Source organism: Oreochromis aureus, linkage group 18 (assembly GCF_013358895.1).
Source record: "Oreochromis aureus strain Israel breed Guangdong linkage group 18, ZZ_aureus, whole genome shotgun sequence".
In the NCBI taxonomy this organism is placed as follows: Eukaryota; Metazoa; Chordata; class Actinopteri; order Cichliformes; family Cichlidae; genus Oreochromis; species Oreochromis aureus.
Window position 1 is genome coordinate 13,020,927 of NC_052959.1, and position 22,086 is coordinate 13,043,012.

General features: G+C 38.8%; 2 protein-coding genes across 6 annotated transcripts in view; both read right to left on the reverse strand.

The window, feature by feature from the left end:
- Positions 1 to 11,811, reverse strand: part of tcf3a (transcription factor 3a) — a 35,397-nt gene extending 23,586 nt beyond the window's left edge. Inside the window, exons 1-3 of one of the 4 annotated variants that reach the window (XM_031738247.2) lie at positions 10,249 to 11,808; positions 6,763 to 6,862; positions 6,285 to 6,357 (exon numbers count right to left, since the gene is read on the reverse strand). In XM_031738247.2, the coding sequence (XP_031594107.2) occupies positions 6,285 to 6,357; positions 6,763 to 6,816 (127 nt within the window). In that variant the 5' untranslated portion in view covers positions 6,817 to 6,862; positions 10,249 to 11,808. Of the gene's footprint in view, positions 1 to 6,284; positions 6,358 to 6,762; positions 6,863 to 9,144; positions 9,537 to 10,248 lie in introns of those variants that run through there. The other 3 variants (XM_031738257.2, XM_039602745.1, XM_039602746.1) reach the window with 3 other exon arrangements.
- A 2,146-nt stretch (positions 11,812 to 13,957) lies between these two features.
- On the reverse strand, positions 13,958 to 21,066 carry map2k2b (mitogen-activated protein kinase kinase 2b). Of its 2 annotated transcripts, XM_039602747.1 has the most exons (12): positions 20,433 to 21,066; positions 20,151 to 20,316; positions 19,865 to 20,075; positions 18,529 to 18,675; positions 17,802 to 17,879; positions 17,455 to 17,506; positions 16,788 to 16,912; positions 16,308 to 16,521; positions 15,983 to 16,035; positions 15,813 to 15,874; positions 15,620 to 15,665; positions 13,958 to 15,415 (listed from the first exon to the last, which is right to left on the reverse strand). In XM_039602747.1, exons 2-12 carry the CDS (start codon positions 20,237 to 20,239, stop codon positions 15,305 to 15,307), a joined length of 1,188 nt encoding a protein of 395 aa, XP_039458681.1. In that variant the 5' UTR covers positions 20,240 to 20,316; positions 20,433 to 21,066; the 3' UTR covers positions 13,958 to 15,304. The 2 variants fall into 2 exon arrangements, with proteins under 2 accessions (XP_039458681.1, XP_031594094.1); XM_031738234.2 differs by having other exon boundaries at positions 20,151 to 21,066.
- Between the last annotated feature and the right edge of the window lie 1,020 nt (positions 21,067 to 22,086).

Sequence of the window (22,086 nt, forward strand, 5' to 3'; positions counted from 1 at the left end):
GTAACGTTATGTTCTTTTTAATTTGTTTACACTTTCATCAAACTTTGATATCCAATTTAGCTGGATGTATATTTCATGTTTTTGTTATTGTTAAGGCTCTAATCAACCCCAACGCGTTGTGACGGGTGAGGTTAATTAGTGCTGCGCTTTTGAAAGTATTAATTTACACTGTCACTGTTACCATGTCCATAAATGCTGCAACTAAACAGGAGGCAACACTCATTTCACACTGTCTCTATGTAACTTATTTCTACTCATCTCTGCAGAAAAAAACAAACAAACAAACAAACAAAAACAAAACAAAACCCCACAAACATTTAGGATCATGTGACCATATGTTCAACAAAATCCATGTGGATAAACTGTGATTTAGACTGTGCTAGAAGATCTGCTAGCCAGATCACTAAAACCTCTCAGGGGGGGTTTGATTTTCAGAAACCTCTAGAAAAGTAAAATAAATTAAAAAAAAAAAATCAATGAATAAATTCAAACTTAAATAAATAAATGCACCTTTTTAATTAAAAAAAAGAAGAAAAAAAAAAAAAAAATGCTACCTTTTCAAAACAGCTGGATTTTTGTTCCTGCCACGCTGCTGCTTCCCGATGGTTTTCTCCAACCTCAGCATATTAAGCAAAACACACACCTGTCCTGATTTTTTGCCACTATATAATAAGTAAAAGGTTTGTGACCTGATACTTACAGGACATTACATCGTTTAATTATGCAAGTTAATATAACTTACTAAAAACCAGAATCAATCCCAATTAAACATTTTAGAAAAGTTATTTAAAAAGTAATCAAATCTGTTGCACTGCTTTGATGAAGTAAATAAAACAATGACATTACTTATTATATTTTTATAACAGAACCTACCCTCTCTGAACTACTACCATTTCAAAAGAATCTTACTATCAATGCAATAAAAATGAATGTAATTCATTCAGAAAAACTGATGTCGGGTCATTTTCTTAAATGTATATCATCTTGTTTTCATGTGGGATTCTTGTGTAATTTCATATGAACAGATAAATCTGTGTACTTACTCTATATTTAAAGGAATTCAACAGTCATAACCCTGTTTAAATCTGTAAAAACCACAGAATGTGACCCTCTCTCTGACAAAAGCACATACTGGATGTATTTCTATTCTCCTCCTCACTACCTCCAACAGGGCTTTCATGTTTCTGACAAATCATATTTTTTGTAATGTATTACTCATCTTCCTCCTCCTTTTCGTAAACTATGCTCATCCCGCTCTGTAGGAAAATTTAGAGTGCTTTAACAGATAAAAATGATCAAACTGCTAACACTGCAAGAAACCCCATCATACATCAACATCCACAGGATTTTGAGCAATTGTGTGGCTACGAATAAAAAAAAAAAAGAAAAAAAGGACAAAATTACATGGCTCTCTACAGACCACATTTCCGTTAACACCATTTGAAGTGCTACAATCGTGAGAAAATAATGAGTAGCGCGCTATTCAGACAAATTACCACAACTGGAAAGAGAAAACGAAGAGAAGGGTGAGTAACATCAGACAAAGTCTCTGGAGAACCCCAATGCACTTCTCCTCCCAGCATGCAACGCCCCTTTAAGCATGGCTAGTCTATAATTACACAGGAAGAAAGACACTGGAAACAGACAGCCAGCCTGAGTCATAGGCTTCATGAGCAAAACCCAGGCACATACATTGACCAAACTTGCAGACATGTCTTCGTTTTTACAGGAACACTGCCCCAGGCACCTATAACTGAGTGCGCCATTTGTCTACACAACTTCTTCCTTCCCTCGGCAAAGTGAGTCACACAGACACAAAGCATGATGTCAGATAAATCTCAAGAGAGTGAACACTGTTAATGAAATACTGAACAATGTACAATAGCAAAGCTCTGAGTGTTTTTAACCTGTGAGTCACCGACAGCTTCTCAAACACAACACAATCCACCCTATCCCACTACCATATAGTGCTTTGATAACATTAAAATGTCTTCTGAAACCAGGTGATGTTTGGGTTTTATTTTTAAACAATTTTAACAGCAATATGTGCCATGAATTAAAATGTTAAAGATCAAATCTGCTTCCCACTCTGTGGCACCTGGAATGGCCTCCAAGTTGGACAATTGGGTAAGAAAATGTATTGGCAGATGGATTTAACTTGTGACTTTCAGTATCTGAGAATCATGAACATGTTTGAAAAATGAAACATTTCATGCAAATTTTTTTACCTCCTTCTCTTCTGCATTTCTCTCCAAAGTTTAAAAATATATTTTAGGATTCTCAGTTTCCAGCAACCAAAAAAATGAAAGTGCACTAAATAAAAAAAGAGAAAAACGAGTGAAAGGGTTTTAACAGACAAGACCACAGCAGAGACATTATCATTGCTGAAGCCTCTAAAAAGGGAGGCTCCCCACAGCCCCACATGTTAAACTTCCACATACCCCAAACCTAAATCAGACTGAGGGGGGAAAAAAAGGCATCTAACGAACTCCTTAAAGAAAACAAACAGCAGCTGCTCCACACAAAAGAACGGTCTGAGTAAGCTGGGTTGCAAAAGAAATCATACTTAGTTGTACTGTTAGGTTTTAAACAGCACTACTACTAATGATACTGCTTATTGGATGAGTATTTTAACAGTACCTTTTTTGTTTTAGAGTTTTATTTTCTTATCTCAACTGTACAAATCATGGATCTTATCACTGAATCTGCTTAAGCTCTAAGTGCTCTGAAAACGAAACCGTGACTATCAGAATGACAAGTGATGACATGATTATATCAGACCAAATTCAGAAACACCCAATCAGCTGCCTGCTGTTAATCATTAAACCATGAAACCAAACACTACATACACGGGTCACTGAGAGATGAACTAAGAGCCAGAAAGATGAAAACCACGCATTCCTCATCCCTGTATGTGATGCATTTAGACCATGTTTCCATAGACTGTTCATGTCCCCCACTGAACGTGGTAGACTTGCTGAACTTGTGTGTTTGGTACCCAATGCTGCCACTGCTCTTTGCGCAGAACAGCTTTCTTCTGAATTAGGAATAGCAAACATACGCCATGATTTCTCCAGTACAGAGAAGAAAACTGACATTTGTCACTATTAAGGTCTTAAGTGTTTAGCACTGCTGCTTGTTTACTACCAGGTTTCGGTACCCATCCCTAATCCTACCACTATCTAAGTATCCAAAATGTTTTATATTATATTTACTTTTTTAGATACATTTTCCTCTAAAATTATTCCTTATTATTGTGTAGGTGTACCACTCTGACCCACCCCAAAAGTCAGAAAACAGTACAATTTAGTACTCCATAAAAAAAACAACAACAAAAAAACAACGAAACAAACAACGTAGGAAACAAAGCTTTCATTCTAAAGATTAAAAGCAAGGATCTTTTAACACACTGAGATACACAAACAACAACAAAGAATGTGTCTCATTTCCTGATTAGAGTCAACAATCAATCTGCGCAACAGTATGTCGGCCTGTTGCAGAAACATGGTCGGTTTAGTATAGGTCTCTGTGGCTAGGCTGATGGTGGCAGACCTTGTAACATCATTGACATGACACGATTTCAGGAAGTCATTTCATCGTACAAAGAAGAAAAAAAAAAAAAAAACACAAACACACACACACACACACACACACACACACACACACACACACACACACACACACACACACACACACACACACACTGCCAATTTCTCCAGAAGTCACACTCTCTTAGACTGACAAGATTAGATCAAATTTTTAAGCTTTCAAAGGTGTACTTTTAAACTTTGAAACAATGTTTCCCTCTTTCTTCTAAATTTGATGCCACACTAAGCTAACTGCCTAACATCTTCTAATTCAAAGAACAGTATAGATCATATGATTTAACAGCAGAAAGAACATAACACTATGCCCCAGATATACATAAGTAACCCTTTTGATAGCGTCTCGCAAGTTCAACCAGTGTAAGCAAAGGATATTGAGTTAATCCTGTTGGTCATGCCACGAAGAAGAATCACTGTGATCAACTTGAAATCCTGTCTGTAAGTTGCTGAAGTTTGTCACCTTGCTGTATCTGCTTGTAAGCCAACACTGATGTGCAACCTTGTTGATACGCTCGTTTTGGTTGGCTTTTAAGAGTGAAGCAAAGCAAAAGTAAAAACAAACTAATGTCAGGGCAGGGATAATGAAAATGAATCCTGTTATATCTCCTCTTTAGTTCTGGCCCACAAGTTAACAACTGCCTTTGCTCCATCTATGACACTGATTGTTTGCCCACTCACACTGAATAACAACTGCTGTTTCTTTTGCAGTCCTACCCTTATCAATCAACATGATGAAGAAAAACTCAGGCAGGCCTACTGCAGCAAATACACATACGGATACATTTTCAAAGCAGGAAAAACTAAGAGATCCACATCAGCTAATTTACTCTCTGTACGATTCATCATTTTGCTAAAATGTGGCTCCATAAACTAAGAACATGGAAAGCCTATGGATGAACACATGTGGAGTAAAATAAAAAAACTTTTGCTGGTTTTTAAGACTAAACAGGGTGGTTGCTTAAAACCACAAAAGAAAGAGCTGAAGCTGAAGCACAACAGCATCAGCAGCCATTGGATTGATTACGTCCATGTCCATTTTGTAAACAAGCACCTTGCCTTGACAAAAGATCACGTAAGTGGTCCTCAAATGAACAGATGAAACAGAGCCCCGTTTACCCACCCAGCCAATGAATGCCTTCGTCTTTCATCTTATGCTTGAATATCCCATTTTGTTAGTGAAGCCAGCTGAAAAACCTAATGCGTATCCAGAAGTTCAAGAGCTGCAGGTCAAGGTCCATGCTGGGCGAGTAGTTTGGTAGAGCATGGACAGTAGTTCATTTTTCAGAACCAACTAAAAGCCAAAAGAAAACCCAGTGGTCATAGGCATCTCTGAGGCTCTTTTTTACACTGCAAGCAACACATGCGTCTTAAAACTGACTGCAAGTGTCCGCCTGGTGGGGTTGCTGATGGGGAGAGATAATAGATCTAGGTGAAAATGAGTTATGTGGAGAAAAAAAGTAGGGTGCGAGATTGCAGGACAAGGGAATACACTTTTTCACAGAGTAAGCACAGGAGATTAATTGGGCTGCTTCCACCACCCCCACCCTCTGCCTTTGTCCTTAAGTGATTGAATGGCAACAGCTGAGAAGGTGAGGGAATGGACACCTGCAAGGCGAGGATGAGGAAGTGTAAGGGAGATGATGCTTGTTCTGCATAATGTAAAATAAGATGACAATTGTTCTTGAAGTTCTCTCAGGCTATGTCTACACTAGCCAAGATAAATTTGAAAACGGCGTTTTTGTCTGAAAACGCTCCGTGTCCACACTATTGTTTTCAGTCACTTTGACAGAGTTGCGCGTCCACATTGAAACGGCCGAAAACGCTTATGTTCCAGGACTGCGCATGTGTGAAACGCAAGACGATTCGACCTGCCATTTATTTACTTTCCGGCTGTTTGAAACGTCGCGGCAAAATGTTGAGGAAAAGCACCAAGTCTTTTAAATGGACTAACAATGAGGTGGAGTTGTTGCTGCGAGTAACACAAAAGCACAAAGTTGCAAAAGCGATTGAGAATTAAAGAATTTGAAGAAAAGCTATCTGGAGCATGTACAAACTGATATTAATCTTTAATAGGGCTGTCAAAATTGAGAGCAAGCAAAACAACTGCTGTATAATGCCCTCCGCTATCTTAGTTTAATTGGTCACATGACTAAAATTTGTCATCGTTTTCGAAAAGGCTCCGGGTTCACTGTCCACACTGTGACACGAAAACGGCGTTTTCAAATGTATCCGCTTTGGAGAGCGTTTTCAAAACGCTGCGTTTTCCTTGAACAAAAACGCCGTCTCAGTGTGGACAGAAGGCCAAAACGGAGAGAAACGAAAACGTATTAGTGTGGACATGGCCTCAAATAGTCTGATCTGAAAAACAGTTTATAAGAAGCAAAGGTGAGAAGGAACTGTCTCCTATTCTATTTTAATTCAAAACACAAAAAGTGTGCGAAGGTTGGATACTGAAACTGGAAGAAGCCCCTCAGTGGTTCAGATTACTGTCAGGAAATGTACTACAGTGCATAATAACAAAACCCCCCAATATTTCTCACTAGCTTTAGCTGAGAGAAAAGATGAGAATGGTATTGCTTGTTCAGTATTGGCATTTATATCATTACGTCTTTAAAGAAAATTTGACCTGAAGCATAAGGCTCAGAGATAAAACAAATGTCTAAAAGGTTTGTTTCTTACCTGAACCTCCAAATTTAGGGCTGTTGAGAGTTGTTGGCCGGTTTTTGCCATTTGAAACTGGAAGCTCAAACATCTGAAAGAGAGGAACGACACTGTAAACAAACCACTGGAATTCAGTGTAAGACTTTCCCTCCCCATTTGTGGGAAGGATTGTTAGGTAATAATTTATACTACCCTATCCTTTATCTTATCCTGTTTAACCAGCAGGTATGACAGGCATAAAGCAATCTCGACAATACAGCTTTGCCTGAGTAACACCAAAAATTAAACAGACAACAAGAGTCTCATATAAAACCTGCTCATGTACCCGCTGCAGTCCTTCAATTCCTGCTCAAACATGAATGCCATACATATTTCAATCTACTTGACAACTGTTCAAAATCTGTTATGAAAGTTAAAATCTGCCACCTGTGATAATATGATGAATTGTATGAGATGCTCACTCAACAAATTCAAGCAATCTCTAGAGAAATCTTACCGCGGTAAAATCCAGCAAGTCGCTGAGCTCCTTGTCTGTTTCCACTGCAGCCATTCTCTGCTGCTGCTCTTCACTTGGGCTTTTCAGTCTCAGCAAGCGACTACAAGCAAAGGTAAGGAGCATGTAAGTTTATTTTGCCTCTTTGTTAGATGGTTAACTGTTCTGACAACTGGTGCTTTCTGCAATATCTAATCCAAAAATGGAGGTGAAATGGTCCAATTATAAAAACGTTACTTATATGAATATAGTAACCAGACAAAAATATTTACTGCTTATTACACTCAGCTCAGATTTCCAGGAAATTTGATCATTTAGCTCGTTCAACTGTATAAATACGGTGTCATTTTCACCATGCCATTCATCACTCCTAATGGTTAGGATGACATTTTATTTCCCAATTAAAAAGCTGAGACATACAGACAAAAAAAAAAAAGTTAGGATGTTAAATAAAATGTAATCTCAATCGGCAGAAATGATGTATGTGTTTGTGTGTGTAAAAATGGCTGAGGCTGTTCAAAACCTCTTTTCCTGTCTCTCTAAAAAAATTAAGTAATATTACAAAAATCCAGATGTGTGGATCTGCACTACAATGTCCATATGAAATTTCTCACAGTCCTACACTGTAGTAATGCAGGCATCGTAAAAGCACGGAGGGAAGTCAATTAAACAGCATAGTGCAGCAGTAGATATACATAAACTTCAAATTCATCTGCTTTATATTTTTACCATTCAAATACCACAAAGCAGGCAAGATACTGACAAAGTTATGAAAAACTGAACTTGGTAGGCCACATCTAACATGAGTGACCATGGTTGGCCACAGGCCACACTGCACTTGTTGTCAGTCAGGCACTGAACTCAAACCCCTCCCTCCCACCTCAAAACCCAACATGTTTTAAGTGTTGTTTTCACTAAAATTTACAGAGTGGTAACACACTATTTTGGAGTCCTAAACAGTACCAGCCTATATCAAAGCAAATGCAGTCTGAGTGGGGAAAACACCTTGAGAAGTATCATTTCTACACACTGTGGACAAAGTCACTAACAAAAAGAAAGAAAAACAGAAGAAGAAGAAATGCCACTTGGAGGAAATCGCATCTTGATTTTGCGTCAGAGATGTCAGTTAAATTCAGAGTTGACTCAGAGATCATTAGTGGTAAGCAAAAGTAAAGTGAGGCTACAACAAACAAATATCCAGCCTTTAGCAATCTTTCAAAAATGATTGTCAGCAATATGACCCTGACATAAAGACATTTTCAAGTTTTAAAACTTGCCACTTTAAAATATTTTGTACCAGCATACCCATTTGTACCTAAAAGCAACCTGAAGATATTTTTTAAAATTAAACAAGCAGGTAATTAATTTATTAGTCCCAGCAACAGTAGAATTTTGGGTCCTTATTTGTCAACACTAATAACAGGATATGTGAAAAGTACATACTGTAAACAAAACACTGAGATATCCGTCACCAGCACAGCGTAATACTGAATAAACTTCAGGAATTTTCAAATGACGACCACTGGGAGGCTGTCCTCATGTCTACAATCTACTGGGAGTGTTACATGTCAGGGTTTTTCCTGGTTTAAAATGGGCCATGGGGGTGACTAGGCACATAATCACCATTGGTGTTCATCTAGAGCAAGAGTTGATGCCACCTTACTTAACAAAAAGTGCATTTTTCTGTTGTTTTTCTTCCCCTGGATTATACAAAATAAACCTCGTTTAAAAAAAAAAAGAAGTCAAAATTAAAATTACTTATCTGTATTTTAATCACAGTACTGGTGATTTTCCTTCAGAGAGATGCCAAGGCCTCCTTGGTGTGCCTCAAAATGTTTTTTGTTTCTTTTATTTAGCAATAAACCTGTATGTTTTGGTTATTTTCATAGTGCACTGAGTGAAGACAGCAACAGGATAAGTAAATACTAAAATTAGCAAAAAACAAAACAAAACAAAAAAAACCCCCAACAACAATAAGGCTAGGGTGGGATGTACACTTGCCGGCCTTTAATATAATTTGTAATATATTTCTCATGATGATTTCTCTTTTTTCAAAAAATCATTTCAATGCCACGACTGAAGATTTGCTTTTATTCTAAACACTATACACCAGAAAAGGGGAAAGCCAGTTAATTTTAGTTATGCATGGCAACTACAACTGCACTGCCCAACCCATTAAAATATCAGTAATTTGAATACCACTGTCATATCCATTACAGCAGACTTGGAAATACTGCGAGTAACCCTAATACTTTGTCAACAATAGATATTAACAATAAAGCCAATAAAACCTACTTTACTCCGAAGTCAAGAGAAGATGCACACACTAAATCTAACAATGGTGAAAGGCCGGATAAATACTGACACAACAGCATTACGACTTACCAGCAGGGAGAAACTGTGGGTTCAGGAACAATGCGTTGACAGTATATAATCTAGCATTTTCTCTCAGTGAGCTGAGGTCAAAATGGGGGATAAGTGCTCAGCCCCTCCTAACAAATGGAAGTTGCATACGCTTGTCTTGAGCACCCCCACCTTTGGCCTGCCCATTTAGGTGTCAAGAAAAAAAAAGTTTTACGGCAGAAATAGCAATGCAAGTGGTGAAACTTGGCTTCACAAGAGAGCCATCCCGCGTTTCAGCGGCTCATCGCTCGGTTAAAAATCCTGCGGGACGTTTAAAAGGACTTAAAAACCTGTTGCCTGCCCTCACGTCGAGCAGCAGAATGAGACACTGATGCACACAAAGACTCGCCCCCCCCTTCCTAAAGTTTCAGCTGAATGGTAGAAACTTAAATAAAACAATAAGTAATGTAAACACGCTATAAAATAATATCGGGGGGGTTAACAATAAGTGGGGAAGAGAAACTGAAGTGTTTAGCGAACTTATCGCTGCTTCTTTGCTGTGGTTAACGGTTAAGAGGCTGAAGGGGGAATGAATAATACCTAAGTAATACTGTTTTTTAACTGGGGTATTTTTACATACGTAGTTTTATGGTTTATATAAGTGCCCCCGGATAAATTAATAAAACTTAAAATAAATATATATTCATTAATTTCACTAAGCGCTGGAAATGTTTAGCATTCCCCACAAGTAGAGAAAAGCAGCAAACACCGCCTGTCTGCGTTGACGCTTCACGGCTAATGTTCGCGTCCATAAACGCCTCACACTATCACTACAGACAGCAAAATCCCGGAGAAGCTCACTCAGTCTGGTCATATGCTATTGTGCATTAACGTTATAGCTCTTTGAAGTAAACAAAGAAGTCTTTTTCAGCCCACACAAGCCCCCGGCACTTACTAATAACAGTGCAAGTTCGCTCAGGCCGAAGGGACGAAAAATCCAGGACCCCGCTTTTCCCGGCTGTAGCACTCACAGCACAACTTCAACGATGCGCTAAAAACTTGGTTATTACTCCGCTAACAACGCGACGAACCGCTTCTGTTTGAAATGCATTTGTTTGTTATGAATGTATATTAGCACGCATTTACCTGAATTTAACAATGTGGCATCCAACAGGGAGAAATTAGCGGCTGGAGTACAAAAAGAGGAGGGAAAAAAAAAAAAAAACAAAGTTAGGGATAGGATCCTTCCCCCGTGGTCCGGACTGTGGTCTTGATGAAGATGAGGAAAGACAATATGAAGCGCTCCTCTGTCGCCTCGACTCGCTGTCGTCTTTGTCACGAAGCTGAAGACACGTGTGTCACACGAACCATAACTCTTGTGTTACTCGGTTTCTTCAGTGTTAAAGAAACTGTAACAATTTCATTTTCCAAGTAGACATTTTAACACCCTCCACATTGTCGGTTCCAATGGAATATCACTCCGCAGCGCAGCCAGCGGGAGGACATTGACGCTATAACATCAGCGGTGTCCGATTTCATCTAAAAAGGAAAAAAAAATGGAGCCAAACACGCTTCAGTAGCGTTGTTGTGTATTGATGCAGCGTTGGTCGTACACACCGCAAAATGTCACCTTTTCGTAGCTGCGAACGAAACAGAAAAGGATCTGAGGACCAATTTGGAGGGGATCTATGTGTACTGGCGGATGGGGACAGCGGAAAGCCTAACAGACTAGACGAGCAGAAGATGGAACGATAATATCGGAGGGAGGACCAATAGGATGCGAGGAAATTTTGATTGGCATGTGGGCCGTCCAAATATGTTTCGACCTCAGGGGCAGTCTCGTTTTGCCTATGGGCTTTCCTGCATTTTAATTTTGTTCTCAAATAGCGCCCGAGCTACGAAAAATGATCCCAAGTGTCAAACAGTTGAGGGAGTCCATCCTCACTAAAGGTAAACATGGGTGAGAATATAATAAAGCTTGTCTTAATTAGCCATGCTGTTTGAATTCGTGGCCAAAGACGCTAAACTGCGGGGTGACCTTGCCATTAATAAATTCCACTTATCACATATGTGAACATTAAATATAAAATAGCATTGTCAACGTCAGTTTGGGTAAATGTGTTATAGGGCAGGAAGTGAGAAAAACCATGTGCATATGTACAGTAATGTGCACAAGCTATTGTGTATACAGATTACCTTGTGATACCTATGAGAATATTTAAAATTTTTAAGATATAATAGTTTTACTTAATTTTCAGTGATATATAAAAACAAACAAACAAACGAAAATGTTCCTGCATGCCAAGTTCAGAAGTTGCAGGGGGAAAAGGAATGGCATGGATACTTCCTTTTGTCAAACAGAAATTACAAGTTTATAGCATGGGCCAGTGTCTAACTAACTAAAATAGCCTGGCTGGTGTTTTTCATCAGTTGTACCTTGGTGGGTATGTAAACACAACTTGTTTTGCGACTTTCTAGAGAAAACCTCAACCGGTTTGAGGGGGAGAAAAAAAAAACCCCAAGTAACATCTGTGCTGGCCTTTACGAGAAACTCATCCATCCACTTTGTGGTCTCTCTCTCACATACACACACCATGCCCTGCACGCATGCAACTCAAGCACACACCTGTATGTGATTATCCATGGGACTGGTTATGTTGCTGTACTTTAAATACACAATCAAGGCAACATGAGGTTTTCAGTAGACTTATTTCTTTTCAGTGTTGCAAGGAAAAAAAAAAAAAAAAATTACAACCAAATTGTTTACTTGCCCAAAGGAAATGACCATCCACGCTCAGAGTTGCTTTGTTAAAGACACATGCACTTAGATGGGTAAAGGCAGAAAGGGCATAAACCCAGTTCTAGATTTTTTGCAGCGTGAGCGCTCAGTCAGTGTGAGCACATCAACCTCATTGTGACAAAACCAGTTTCATGTCACAGATTCAGTGCAAAGCTCCTACAATACACCTGGGGAAAGTTGGTGCACGTATTCGCATGGAAGTGATCGTATCGCCGCTCTATGCCAAACATCAAACGTTCTTTGGTCTGTTGCCTTTTTAGAAGTAGGACAAAGGGAATTGAGGAAATGCGACGTTAAGGTTGTACGGTATGGTGCAAGAAAGAAAAAAAGGGCTATATTTAGAGTGGAACTCCATTTTCCTAACCCCAAAGCGTATACCCTCCTCACCACCTACTCTTTCCTGGGCCCTTTCTTCTTCTTCTAGTCGAAGGCTCTAAGGCTTTGTAAATGGGTTACCCCCATGCAGCCACCCACGCATCAGGTACAGTATCAAAACCTGGGGCATCCTGTTATGACTTCTGGTTTCCTGTTTCCTGTAAAAAATACAGCCCCCCCTCTCCTAACACACACACAAACACAGTCTTTCATGCAGCAAACAGAGCAAAACTCTGATCAGCTGCTAACACACCATTTCAAATAGATTAGCTTGAGCTCTTGTACTTGCAATCCTGTTTCAAGAATTTGGGAAAGTATTTAGTAAGACACACACACACAAAAAAAAAAAAACTAACATCACACTGCTGATTAGATTCACTGACAGAAGATTCATCCAGATTTTTAGTGGGATTTTTTTGTGTGACACAGCATCATAGCTGTAGCCGACTCAAATATATAAAGTGGTAGCATTTTGATGAAGTCATTACACCATTTGAGCAGCTGTCTTACACTATTATTCTCTTCCAATTTGTTTTTATTTCACGTATACGTCCTCTCATTTCACATGTCACACAGAGGAAGACGTACTAGTGTCAGGGGACCACTGAAACAGCAATAACAGCAGTGTGTGTGTGTGTGTGTGTGTGTGTGTGCTCGTGTGTGAACTGCAGGTCCCCATTTGCCAAAATAACACTGTTTGTGACACACACCATGCTGGCAGTGCACATCCCCCACCAAGATACCTGAGCATCTCTCAACAGGGGTCAGCCCCATCACTCTTAATGAGCAGAAATCATTCTACCTTCCTGCGGTGGCTCAAGCCTGCCATGCTGACTGCTCACCGACGGCGTGAATGGTTAATTGTCGTTGGCACACGCTCCCCACCCCATTTTTCTGAGATGTTTGCTCGTGCTGAAACTGATTTTTAGCACCAGCGTTTCTAGTGAGAGGTATCTTTCATGTTTTCAACTGCGACAGCCTTTTTAGTATCTGACGCAAGCTAAAAAAAAAAACCAAAACTGCAATGTTTGGTAAAAGCCTTCATGCTGCACTCGTTTCCTTATTATTGTAAGAAAGACAGAGGAGCACAATGTCATCCTGTTCTTTTTCCTAATTTTTAGCTCATCATCCCCTCCCCCTTTCTTGCAGATTGGAATTCATTAGCAATCAAAGAGCCACTGACAAACGCCCAATGTTAATTACCCTCTCATTTGCATATTTGCATATTAATGACTGCAGACTTTGCTGTTTTTATGCTGCATTAGTCCCCCTCCCGTCAACACTTAGCCACCACGCATACTGCAACACCGTATCGTTCTCACACCTCAGTGTCTTACATTTTAATCCTGCAAGTTGACACCCATTTAAGAGAAGGCGCTTAATCAACACTAGATAGTTTTGGGATTTTTTTTTTTTCTTTACCTGGTAGTGGTTCAGGTCAATATCAAGCTTAAGCTTCATTCAATTATGCAATCGTTAACTTGGTAGCAGAAGTGCCCTCAGAATGCATCTCTCAGCCCAGATCTATTTAGATATGAATACTATTATATCTTATACTTTATTTTTTAGTATTTGTTCAGAGGTCCTCAGTATTATACACCCAATATGCTTCCCCCTTCTGGTGAAACAAGTGTAAGACAGATGTGATATTTCAGTAAATGAAGCTATCATGCTTGGAAGTCACAGTGCATACCATTTATTCATCTCCGAAGCATTGTGATTTATCAAGTTTCTGAAGAATTTACCCCAATCTATGTTTTTAAACTGGTGGTGACAGGACACAGTCAAAATGCCCTAACGCAGGATGCACATGGCCAATCCACATCCTGTTGTTTACATTAGAGGGTATACAAAAAAATGATAATTTGTTTAAGCTGACAATGCCCATTGAGCCATGATGGAGTTCATTCAAGGGATAAAAGCAGCCTTCTTAAAAGCTGAATTTCTAGGATTTGCAAAGGAAGTCTTTTACTAAACATACCAAACCTGCAGAGGGAAAATGCAGAGATGTTTAACTTTAAAAACAAAACATAACCCTATAACACAGAGGGAACAGAGAACAGAGTATTTTTAACGTTTGTAAAAACTTTTTTTTTAATTATTTTTGGCTTTGACAAGAGGGTCATGCTGTAAAGCATGAAACATTGTGCTTCACCTCAAGACATCTCAAAATTTGTAGAAATCTGCCATGTTAAGAAAAGCAAGAAACTTCAGAAACATCTCAGATGCACGCAACCTGTTCAGTAAAATAAGCTAATCCTTACATTTTTCAGTGTATTTGCATAACAGACATATAAAGAAACTCATAAGTATATTTTTCTGCAGACACACAAAGCCTAACCATGATTGTAATAACTGGGATTGACATACTTGTAATGTAATGCTGTTTTCAAACATCCACTGCAGCCCTTAATTGGACATTACCCAGCGGAGCCGCATGTTACCCAGAGCAACTGGGTGAGTATCCACACCGGATTCTTTCAACATTTTCCAGTGCATGTGTGAAAACAGCGTAAGCCTCAGAGCACTTCAGAAAATTTCAGACAAGAAAGCTGGAAAACTGCATTGGATTTAGGGGGGCTGGGGATGAAATTACAAATATTGGTTATTTCTTTTGTTCTGTTTTATGAACCTTTCCAAGTAAGTCTTTTACAATTCTATACAGTATGTGTACAATCAGCTGTATGTCAGAAAGCTACTGGGGGAAAAAAAATAATAATAATAATATTAGTGCAGCAGTGGCGCAGATATGTGGCTTAATGAGTCAAAATCCTGAACCGAATAAACCTGTAATAATCTATGCTGTCAACATTTCCAACAATCATTTGTGTGTGTTGTTTAAGTATCTATCCTGGGATGTGAATTACGTGATAAAATATCAATAGAGCTGATTTGAAGATGAAGCTTTTACGGATCCACCTGAGGGAGGATGTGTCACACAAGGTGTAATACAGTATATCTGAATGTACAGTTTTAGGCAGCAGGTTCTTCATGTTTTTACATAATGTCTGAGTGAATATACGTAGCTCAATCTGTAGTGCGTGTGGGAGTGCTGGGTTGGTTCAGTTCCATTGTTTTACAAAGCCACCCAGCGAAATCCACCTCCTCTGCTTCAGACCGCTTGATAAATGTGTGGTTCTGAAAAAGCACAAATATAAACAATACAGTAACTCAGCTGACTAAATATATGGTTGCTATCAAGTTAAACAGCACTGCCAGTTTAGCTGAGAAGTTTTTTTACTATAAAAAAAATGATATAGTGATTTAGGCCTGTCACATATTTTACTTTGTGATAATCTGTTTAAAAAAAAATAGGGAACTTAAAGTCAAACTGACACTTACCATTAACATTTTTAAGTCAGCCCTGTCTGCTGGATTTTTGATGAGACTGGACATAAAAGAAGATCAAGATCGTCCATCAAGTTAGTAAACATGTAATCCAATGTTATGTCACTATTACTTGTCATGTTACTTGACGCTTAAGATGTGTAAGTGAGGAAAGGTGAGCAATAGGTTGAGTTTTCAAATGTCTCACCACTTGGTCACAAAATCCTGAAAATCAGGGGTGAATACTCCATGGGGTAGTTTAGGTGGTGGCTGAAAGTTAAAAGAAAATGTTGTAGTATAAACAGCAGAAAGCGACTCCTTCATGATTTTACGTGGTTGACAATAAATACTGCTTTGGATTACTTCTTGTAATCTTACCTCATTGACAATGTAGTCTAGTAGTTCAAAGATAGCCATTACCGGACCGTGGCCTGGGGAAGGAGCCACGATGAAGTCAGTTTAACAAAACAAGTGAGAACTCAGTCAGAAAAAAAACCTTCAATTAAAAACATGGCAAACATTCCTTTGGGGCATCGAGCATTCACGGAGCAGACAGGTTCATAAATCAGAGTGTCCAATTCAATGATATCAGCAAGTTACGTGATTTCTCATGTGGAAACTTGGAGCAGTGCGCATGCAAGGTTTGCCTACTGCACTTTCCAGCCAGCCACCTGAAACACACATGGATGATTGTGTAGCTTACCACTAACAGGTCTACCCGGAGGTCTGGGTCTAGGGGATGTGCTGTGGGTCTCTCCCTGTGCATCATCCAAGATCGGTCGTCCAAATATGGCCTCCAGCTCCTTAGCATCTGGAGGGGGGATGGGAAAGCGTCCAACTGACAGCTCTACAAGGGACAAGCCCATACTCCACACATCAGACTGCACAGAGTAATGAGTCCCCTGCAATCTCTCAGGCTAGACATCAAACATAAACAACACACAAAACAATCATCAATTCTTTATTATAGTAATATGGAACTGTTGAACACTGTTCAAAAGGCTGAAGCATTAATCTCAAGTTAAATATGTATCAGTGGATAAATCTCTTCATCAAAATTATCAGATAAGAATTCTGTTATTTAAGCTACTGACCTAAAATGAGTTTAAAAGATTCTCACATAAAATGAACACTGATGCAGAACAAACTTGTACACTGGTTTCATAAACAGACTCAAACATACCGACATGTAGGATCTTGTCCCAACAAAGGAATTGGCCATCGAGTCTATGAGCTGCCCACTCACACCAAAGTCACACAGCTTGATCTCCCCGCGTGAGTTTACCAGGATGTTTGAGGGCTTCACATCTGAGAATAAAAAGGACATTTTATTACTTATAAAATTATATGAAAATGTTATCCTACTGAATCTCTATACTATGGATGTCAAACAGCCTGAGGCCCAGAATCAGACCACCAAAGGATCCACTAAGATCCTCTGGATAGCTTTGCAAAGTGTCGAAGTTGTAGTAAAATCATAAATATCCTCAATTGTCAACAAGCCACACTGCTTTTCTGGGAAAAGTGATGAAAGTTTTAATACCCAAGTCAATCTGTATGGAAAATATTACTAGCCCAACTTGTTTCAGTCAAAAAGAGTAAAAATATAGTTTAGTTCCAAAAAATGTATATAGCAAGTTTAATCCAGAATAATGAACGGGGTCTAGGAGGAGTTGGGAACAAACATACATGCACACAACGATCGTTATAGTAAGATGTTATTATGCAGTTCTTTAACTGATCTGGCCCACTTGAGATCAAACTAGGCTGTAAATAGAAACTGCTCCACATCATACTTGCAGATGAAACTCATTTATTCAAGATACAATCATAAACGTCATGCATCATACCTCTATGCATGATTTGATGTTTTTCTCTTAGGTAGGCAAGGCCTCTCAAAACCTGTTTCAAAATGGAGAAAAATTAAGGAAGTCAATGACGCTAAACAGGCTTGATGCTACAGAAAACAATATGACAGAACTCATCCTGAACTAAGAGTGAAAGGTGTTTAGATGCACTTGCGCAAAGCAAGTATGGTTATTTTGATCCTAATCTCAAAACAAATCATAACATAACTATGACAGAGCTTGATTGTTTGGTTGTTGTTGTTTTTTTAAACGCCTCAATTAATTAAATTAAAACACTACATTGTTTCACATCAGTGCATTAACATGAGAGCAAAAAATAATATACTTACAGCAATGCTGACTTTGCCCAGAATCTCTTCAGGAATCCGCTTTGCTTCTTTCATCACCTGGTCCAGAGAGCCACCATCCTACACCAGAGAGATTACAGCAACTTGTGATACGAGTGCTAAAATAACAGAAGGCAGCCTGAAGACTGAGTATTCAGAAAGTAAATGAAAATGTTGACAGATTGATTCTGAAAAACAGTTATGACCTGCGTCTGTTAGGGGCTGATGATGAAAATGAAGTGGAATTCAATTAAAGATTGAACTGAGATGTACATTGAGAGTGGCAAGAATTGGCAGGATTAGGAATAAGTATATCAGATGGTGAGTGTATATCTTGGGACAAGGAAGAAGGCACTGTCAGGTGAGAGAAAAGAAGACCTCAAGGTGACTAATGTAGCCAGTGACTGGCTACATTATTCTATCCTTTTTGTGTACACTGTAAAGAATTAACACAGTTTGTGTACCTCATTAACCCACTTCCAACAAATTACTGCTGCATATGCATACACGCATGTACACACACACACACACACGATTAACTCACAAAGACATTAGGCAAAATGGATAGGGATTTTAGACAACATAATTTGATTGTTTGGGTAAAAAAACCACTCTTTAATCCAGTTGTCATCTCTATAAGTCTTCAGCACGCTAACAACAGATAAGAGAAAAGATGATATCTTTGTCGGGATCAAAAGACAATACTGGAATACAATTTTTGAGCTCTTACCATGTGTTCCATGCAGATGCTGATTTCTCCATCGCTGTAAAAAGCTCCATAGAAGCCCACAATGTAGGGAGAATTACACTCGTGTAGTACCTGGAGCTCTCTGATGATCTGGTTTCTTATTGCAGGTTTTATTTCTAAATGTATGAGCTAAACACAGAAGAAAGGTGTTATATTAAATGTAGAGCTGGGCAATAGAACGATAACGATATGTATTGCGAAATAACTTTTTCTCGATAGAAAAATTAAACTATTGCGATAGGCCTCATCTCTCTTGTCCTCTTAAAAAAAAGAAAAGAACAGCCAATCCAAATTAAGTAGCACAGAGCCGAACCAATCACAGCCGCAGCATCACGTCACATGACTTGTTACGTGCAGCACAAGTGCCAAGGCGCACATGTGTATTTGTTTGGGAAGCAGCCAGCCGGGCTGCCCAGGTAATGAAGGAAATGAGTTTGCTGACTAGAGAAAAATCAACCGAGAGCGTGAGCGAAGGTTACCGAAAAAAAAACGATGATGGTTCCAATGCTGGAGAGCTTGTCGAACGGAAGGGCCATAGAAGTTCCGTAGTGTGAAGGTATTTCGGCTATTTCAAGTCTGACAAAAAACAGAGTAGCGCGGACTGTAAATTGTGCCGAAAGCAAGTCTGGAAATACAATAAACCGGTGCATGCTCAATCTCTGACTGAAAGCACCAATTCGTCATTAGGCTTTTGTCAGGCTAAAGTCACTGTTAAAACGGTTTGAAAAGCTAAGCTATACAACAAGGAGAGATTGAGAATTTACTTTTAGTTCTCAGTTTATTTGATATTGACAAAAGTTAGTCAATTTTGTCTGTTCTTCTGTAAAACTAAGATTTATTTTTAGAATTAAAATTTTGTTTCTAAGTGGAATTGACAATTTAGTAGTCTGTTTTGTTTGTTCTATTTTGAAACTTAAACGCTTTAGCGGCTGTGTTTTTTGTGTAGTTTGCAATATTTGCCTTTATTTATCTGAAACTGAAGTCTCATGTTCCTTAAGTACATCTACCCTGTTGAACTTATTATGGGAAATAAATATTTAAATTAAAACAAGCTGCTAATTATTTCACATTTTACTTGTGAGCAACAGCACATTTAAATCTTACAAATATAGTTATTTGGCTTATATCGTGATATATATCGTTATCGCCTGAAATGAAAAAAAACATATCATGATATGAAATCTTATATCGCCCAGCTCTAATTAAATGGGTATCAAAGGGTGAACACTAAGACCAGGAAGAACAACTCTAGCATTTTATCACCAGATTGAGTACAACAGACCCAACAGTTTTTTGTTTTATAATTGCAAAATCTCACTTTTCTGGCCATGATTATGCCTGAAGGTTTGTGGCACTCCTTGTTGACCACTCCTCCGTTGCCTGCACCCAGCTCGCAGATACGATGGAAGTCATCATCTTTCAGCTCCCCAACCTTGGCCTTCTGGGTAAGGAAAGCTTCTAATCTTTTCTTTTGCTGTTCATCCAGGTCCAGCTCCTCCAGTATTTTCTTCAACGCTTCTAAATTGGCCCTGATAAAATTAAGACAGTTTAGAATAACATCTTTTTAAACAACTGCAATATTTTAAGTCAGCAGGTCAACTTACTCAGATGTAATCTCTGTATTGGTGGAGGTGGATAATCCATCACTAGCAGGAGCAATGTTTAAGGGCACTGGTCTCTTTTTAGGAGCCATGTTTACTTGAGGGTAAAATATGAACTTGGACTGAGTGACACTTTCCTCTACAGCTACAGATGATAAGATCCTGTAATCTATATGATTTAGAAATTGCAGACAAGGTAAGGGGCCTGTGATTAGCACGTGCAACTTTGGGAGGTTAGATAATAGGCAAACACTGTCTTGTAGACTAGATGTTATCTGTAGTAACCTGACGTTTTCTGTCAGTTTAGCTGTTACCAGGTAGGACAGTTAACCTGGCTAAACTTACTTAATTTGTCTCTTCAAATCAAAGCCGGTTTAACCTCTGACTCAGCTTAAATCTAATTTACTACAAGAAGAGCGACACGTCAAATTATGAATACAAATACGGTAATATAACACCAGTCTTAGCTAGCTAGGTTAGTGTTAGATGAGTAGACGTAACAGTAACTTGTTCGAACTGGTTAGCACGACAACTAGCATAATGGTCACCGCACTTGCACCAAAATGTAAATGTCCAATTAATCGAGGGTTAACTAGCTACAACGTAAAGGCAAACAGAAGATTTTCAAAGCTAAAGCCATAACTATCAGCACCTACACGTTAGCTAGCTAGCTAACTTCATCTGCTAGCTGTTGCGTGACAGCCGCACATTTAACGCGAGTCGAAGCGAGCGGCTGTTCGTTCACTTTTCTTCCAGTGACTTCCCACTTTGTTTAAGTTAGAAACATCAGCTTAACTGGCTGTTTTATCCCAATATCTTCGTTCAGCGGGGAAGGTGTGTTATTGCTGTAGACACCGGGCTCTAGTGTCTTCAGCAGGGATGATCACGGGGGCGCGGTGCACTCAAGACTGCGCCTTATGTAGTCCGGAGTACCAATCTCGCGATATTTTAGACAGCTGCGCGACATGAACGCTGACATGTAGATGCTTACCACAGATACTAAAGCATACGTAAACAGATGGCCGAATGAATTGAAACTCTTTAGTAAAAAAGGAAAAATTAAAAAATTAAACAAAAGCCGTAAATTAGTCACGTTAATTGATCATTTCAATTTAATTAGATTTTTTAAAAACTTATTTTATTTAATCGCTCTACTTGTGTGTTACATTTTTTAAAACGTGGAACCTTTTGTACAAAGGACTTTAGTGAATACATGCTATGAGGGCCTTTTTTGTTTCTTAAAATGGGAAATAATAAAGTTGTAAAAAATACTGTAAAATAATTTAAAAACAAAAGATTTAAAGTTCTTTCTATTTGTTAACCTGCCTTCAAAGACATAGGGATCTGTCTTTGAGGCAGTAATAACACTTATTTCTTTAGAACATTATCCGGAATGCTGGCTTTTCAAATATTTATTTATATAAAAAAAAAAAAAATGAAGCTGATGGTACAGCTTGAAAGTCTTTCGGATCTGTAGCCTTGCCAAGCTGCCTGTTTTGATTGGCTAACAATTCATCCATGGATCACCTGAAGCACAAAATGGAGGCCTGAGACTTTCTATTGGGACTGCTCTTCTTCCTCGGATTACCAATGTACATTACTGTGCGAAGGTCTCAAGCCAGCCTTCATTTCCTTATTTCATGCTTCCACACTGCCAGGCTTTCTTGTATTTATGTATTTTTTTGTAAGTTATCATGGGCAATAATTCTCCAGACTTTCTAAAGACCCTCTTTTTTTTCCTTTGGACATTGGTTGATTTTTCACTCAGGTTTGGCCAAGTCGTTGTACCTGACCATTTTCAGTATCTGTTTATTGGTATTAAGCCATTTAACACTGGCCTATGAATCATGGAAGCAAAAAAAGGCACTTTGAAACCAGTGTTGTGTCTACACATAACAGACAGCCTAGAAAAGAATCATTTTGTAAGAGCTATTAGCTC

Excerpts from the sequence above, each read along its gene's own strand:
- map2k2b (XM_039602747.1), bottom strand. The coding sequence starts at position 20,239 with ATGGCTCCTAAAAAGAGACCAGTGCCCTTAAACATTGCTCCTGCTAGT. Across the intron at positions 16,036-16,307 it reads TCCGGGTAGACCTGTTAGTG|GCCACGGTCCGGTAATGGCT; the intron begins GTAAGCTACACA and ends CTCCTTCCCCAG. Across the intron at positions 15,666-15,812 it reads CAGGATTTTGTGACCAAGTG|TCTCATCAAAAATCCAGCAG; the intron begins GTGAGACATTTG and ends TTTTATGTCCAG.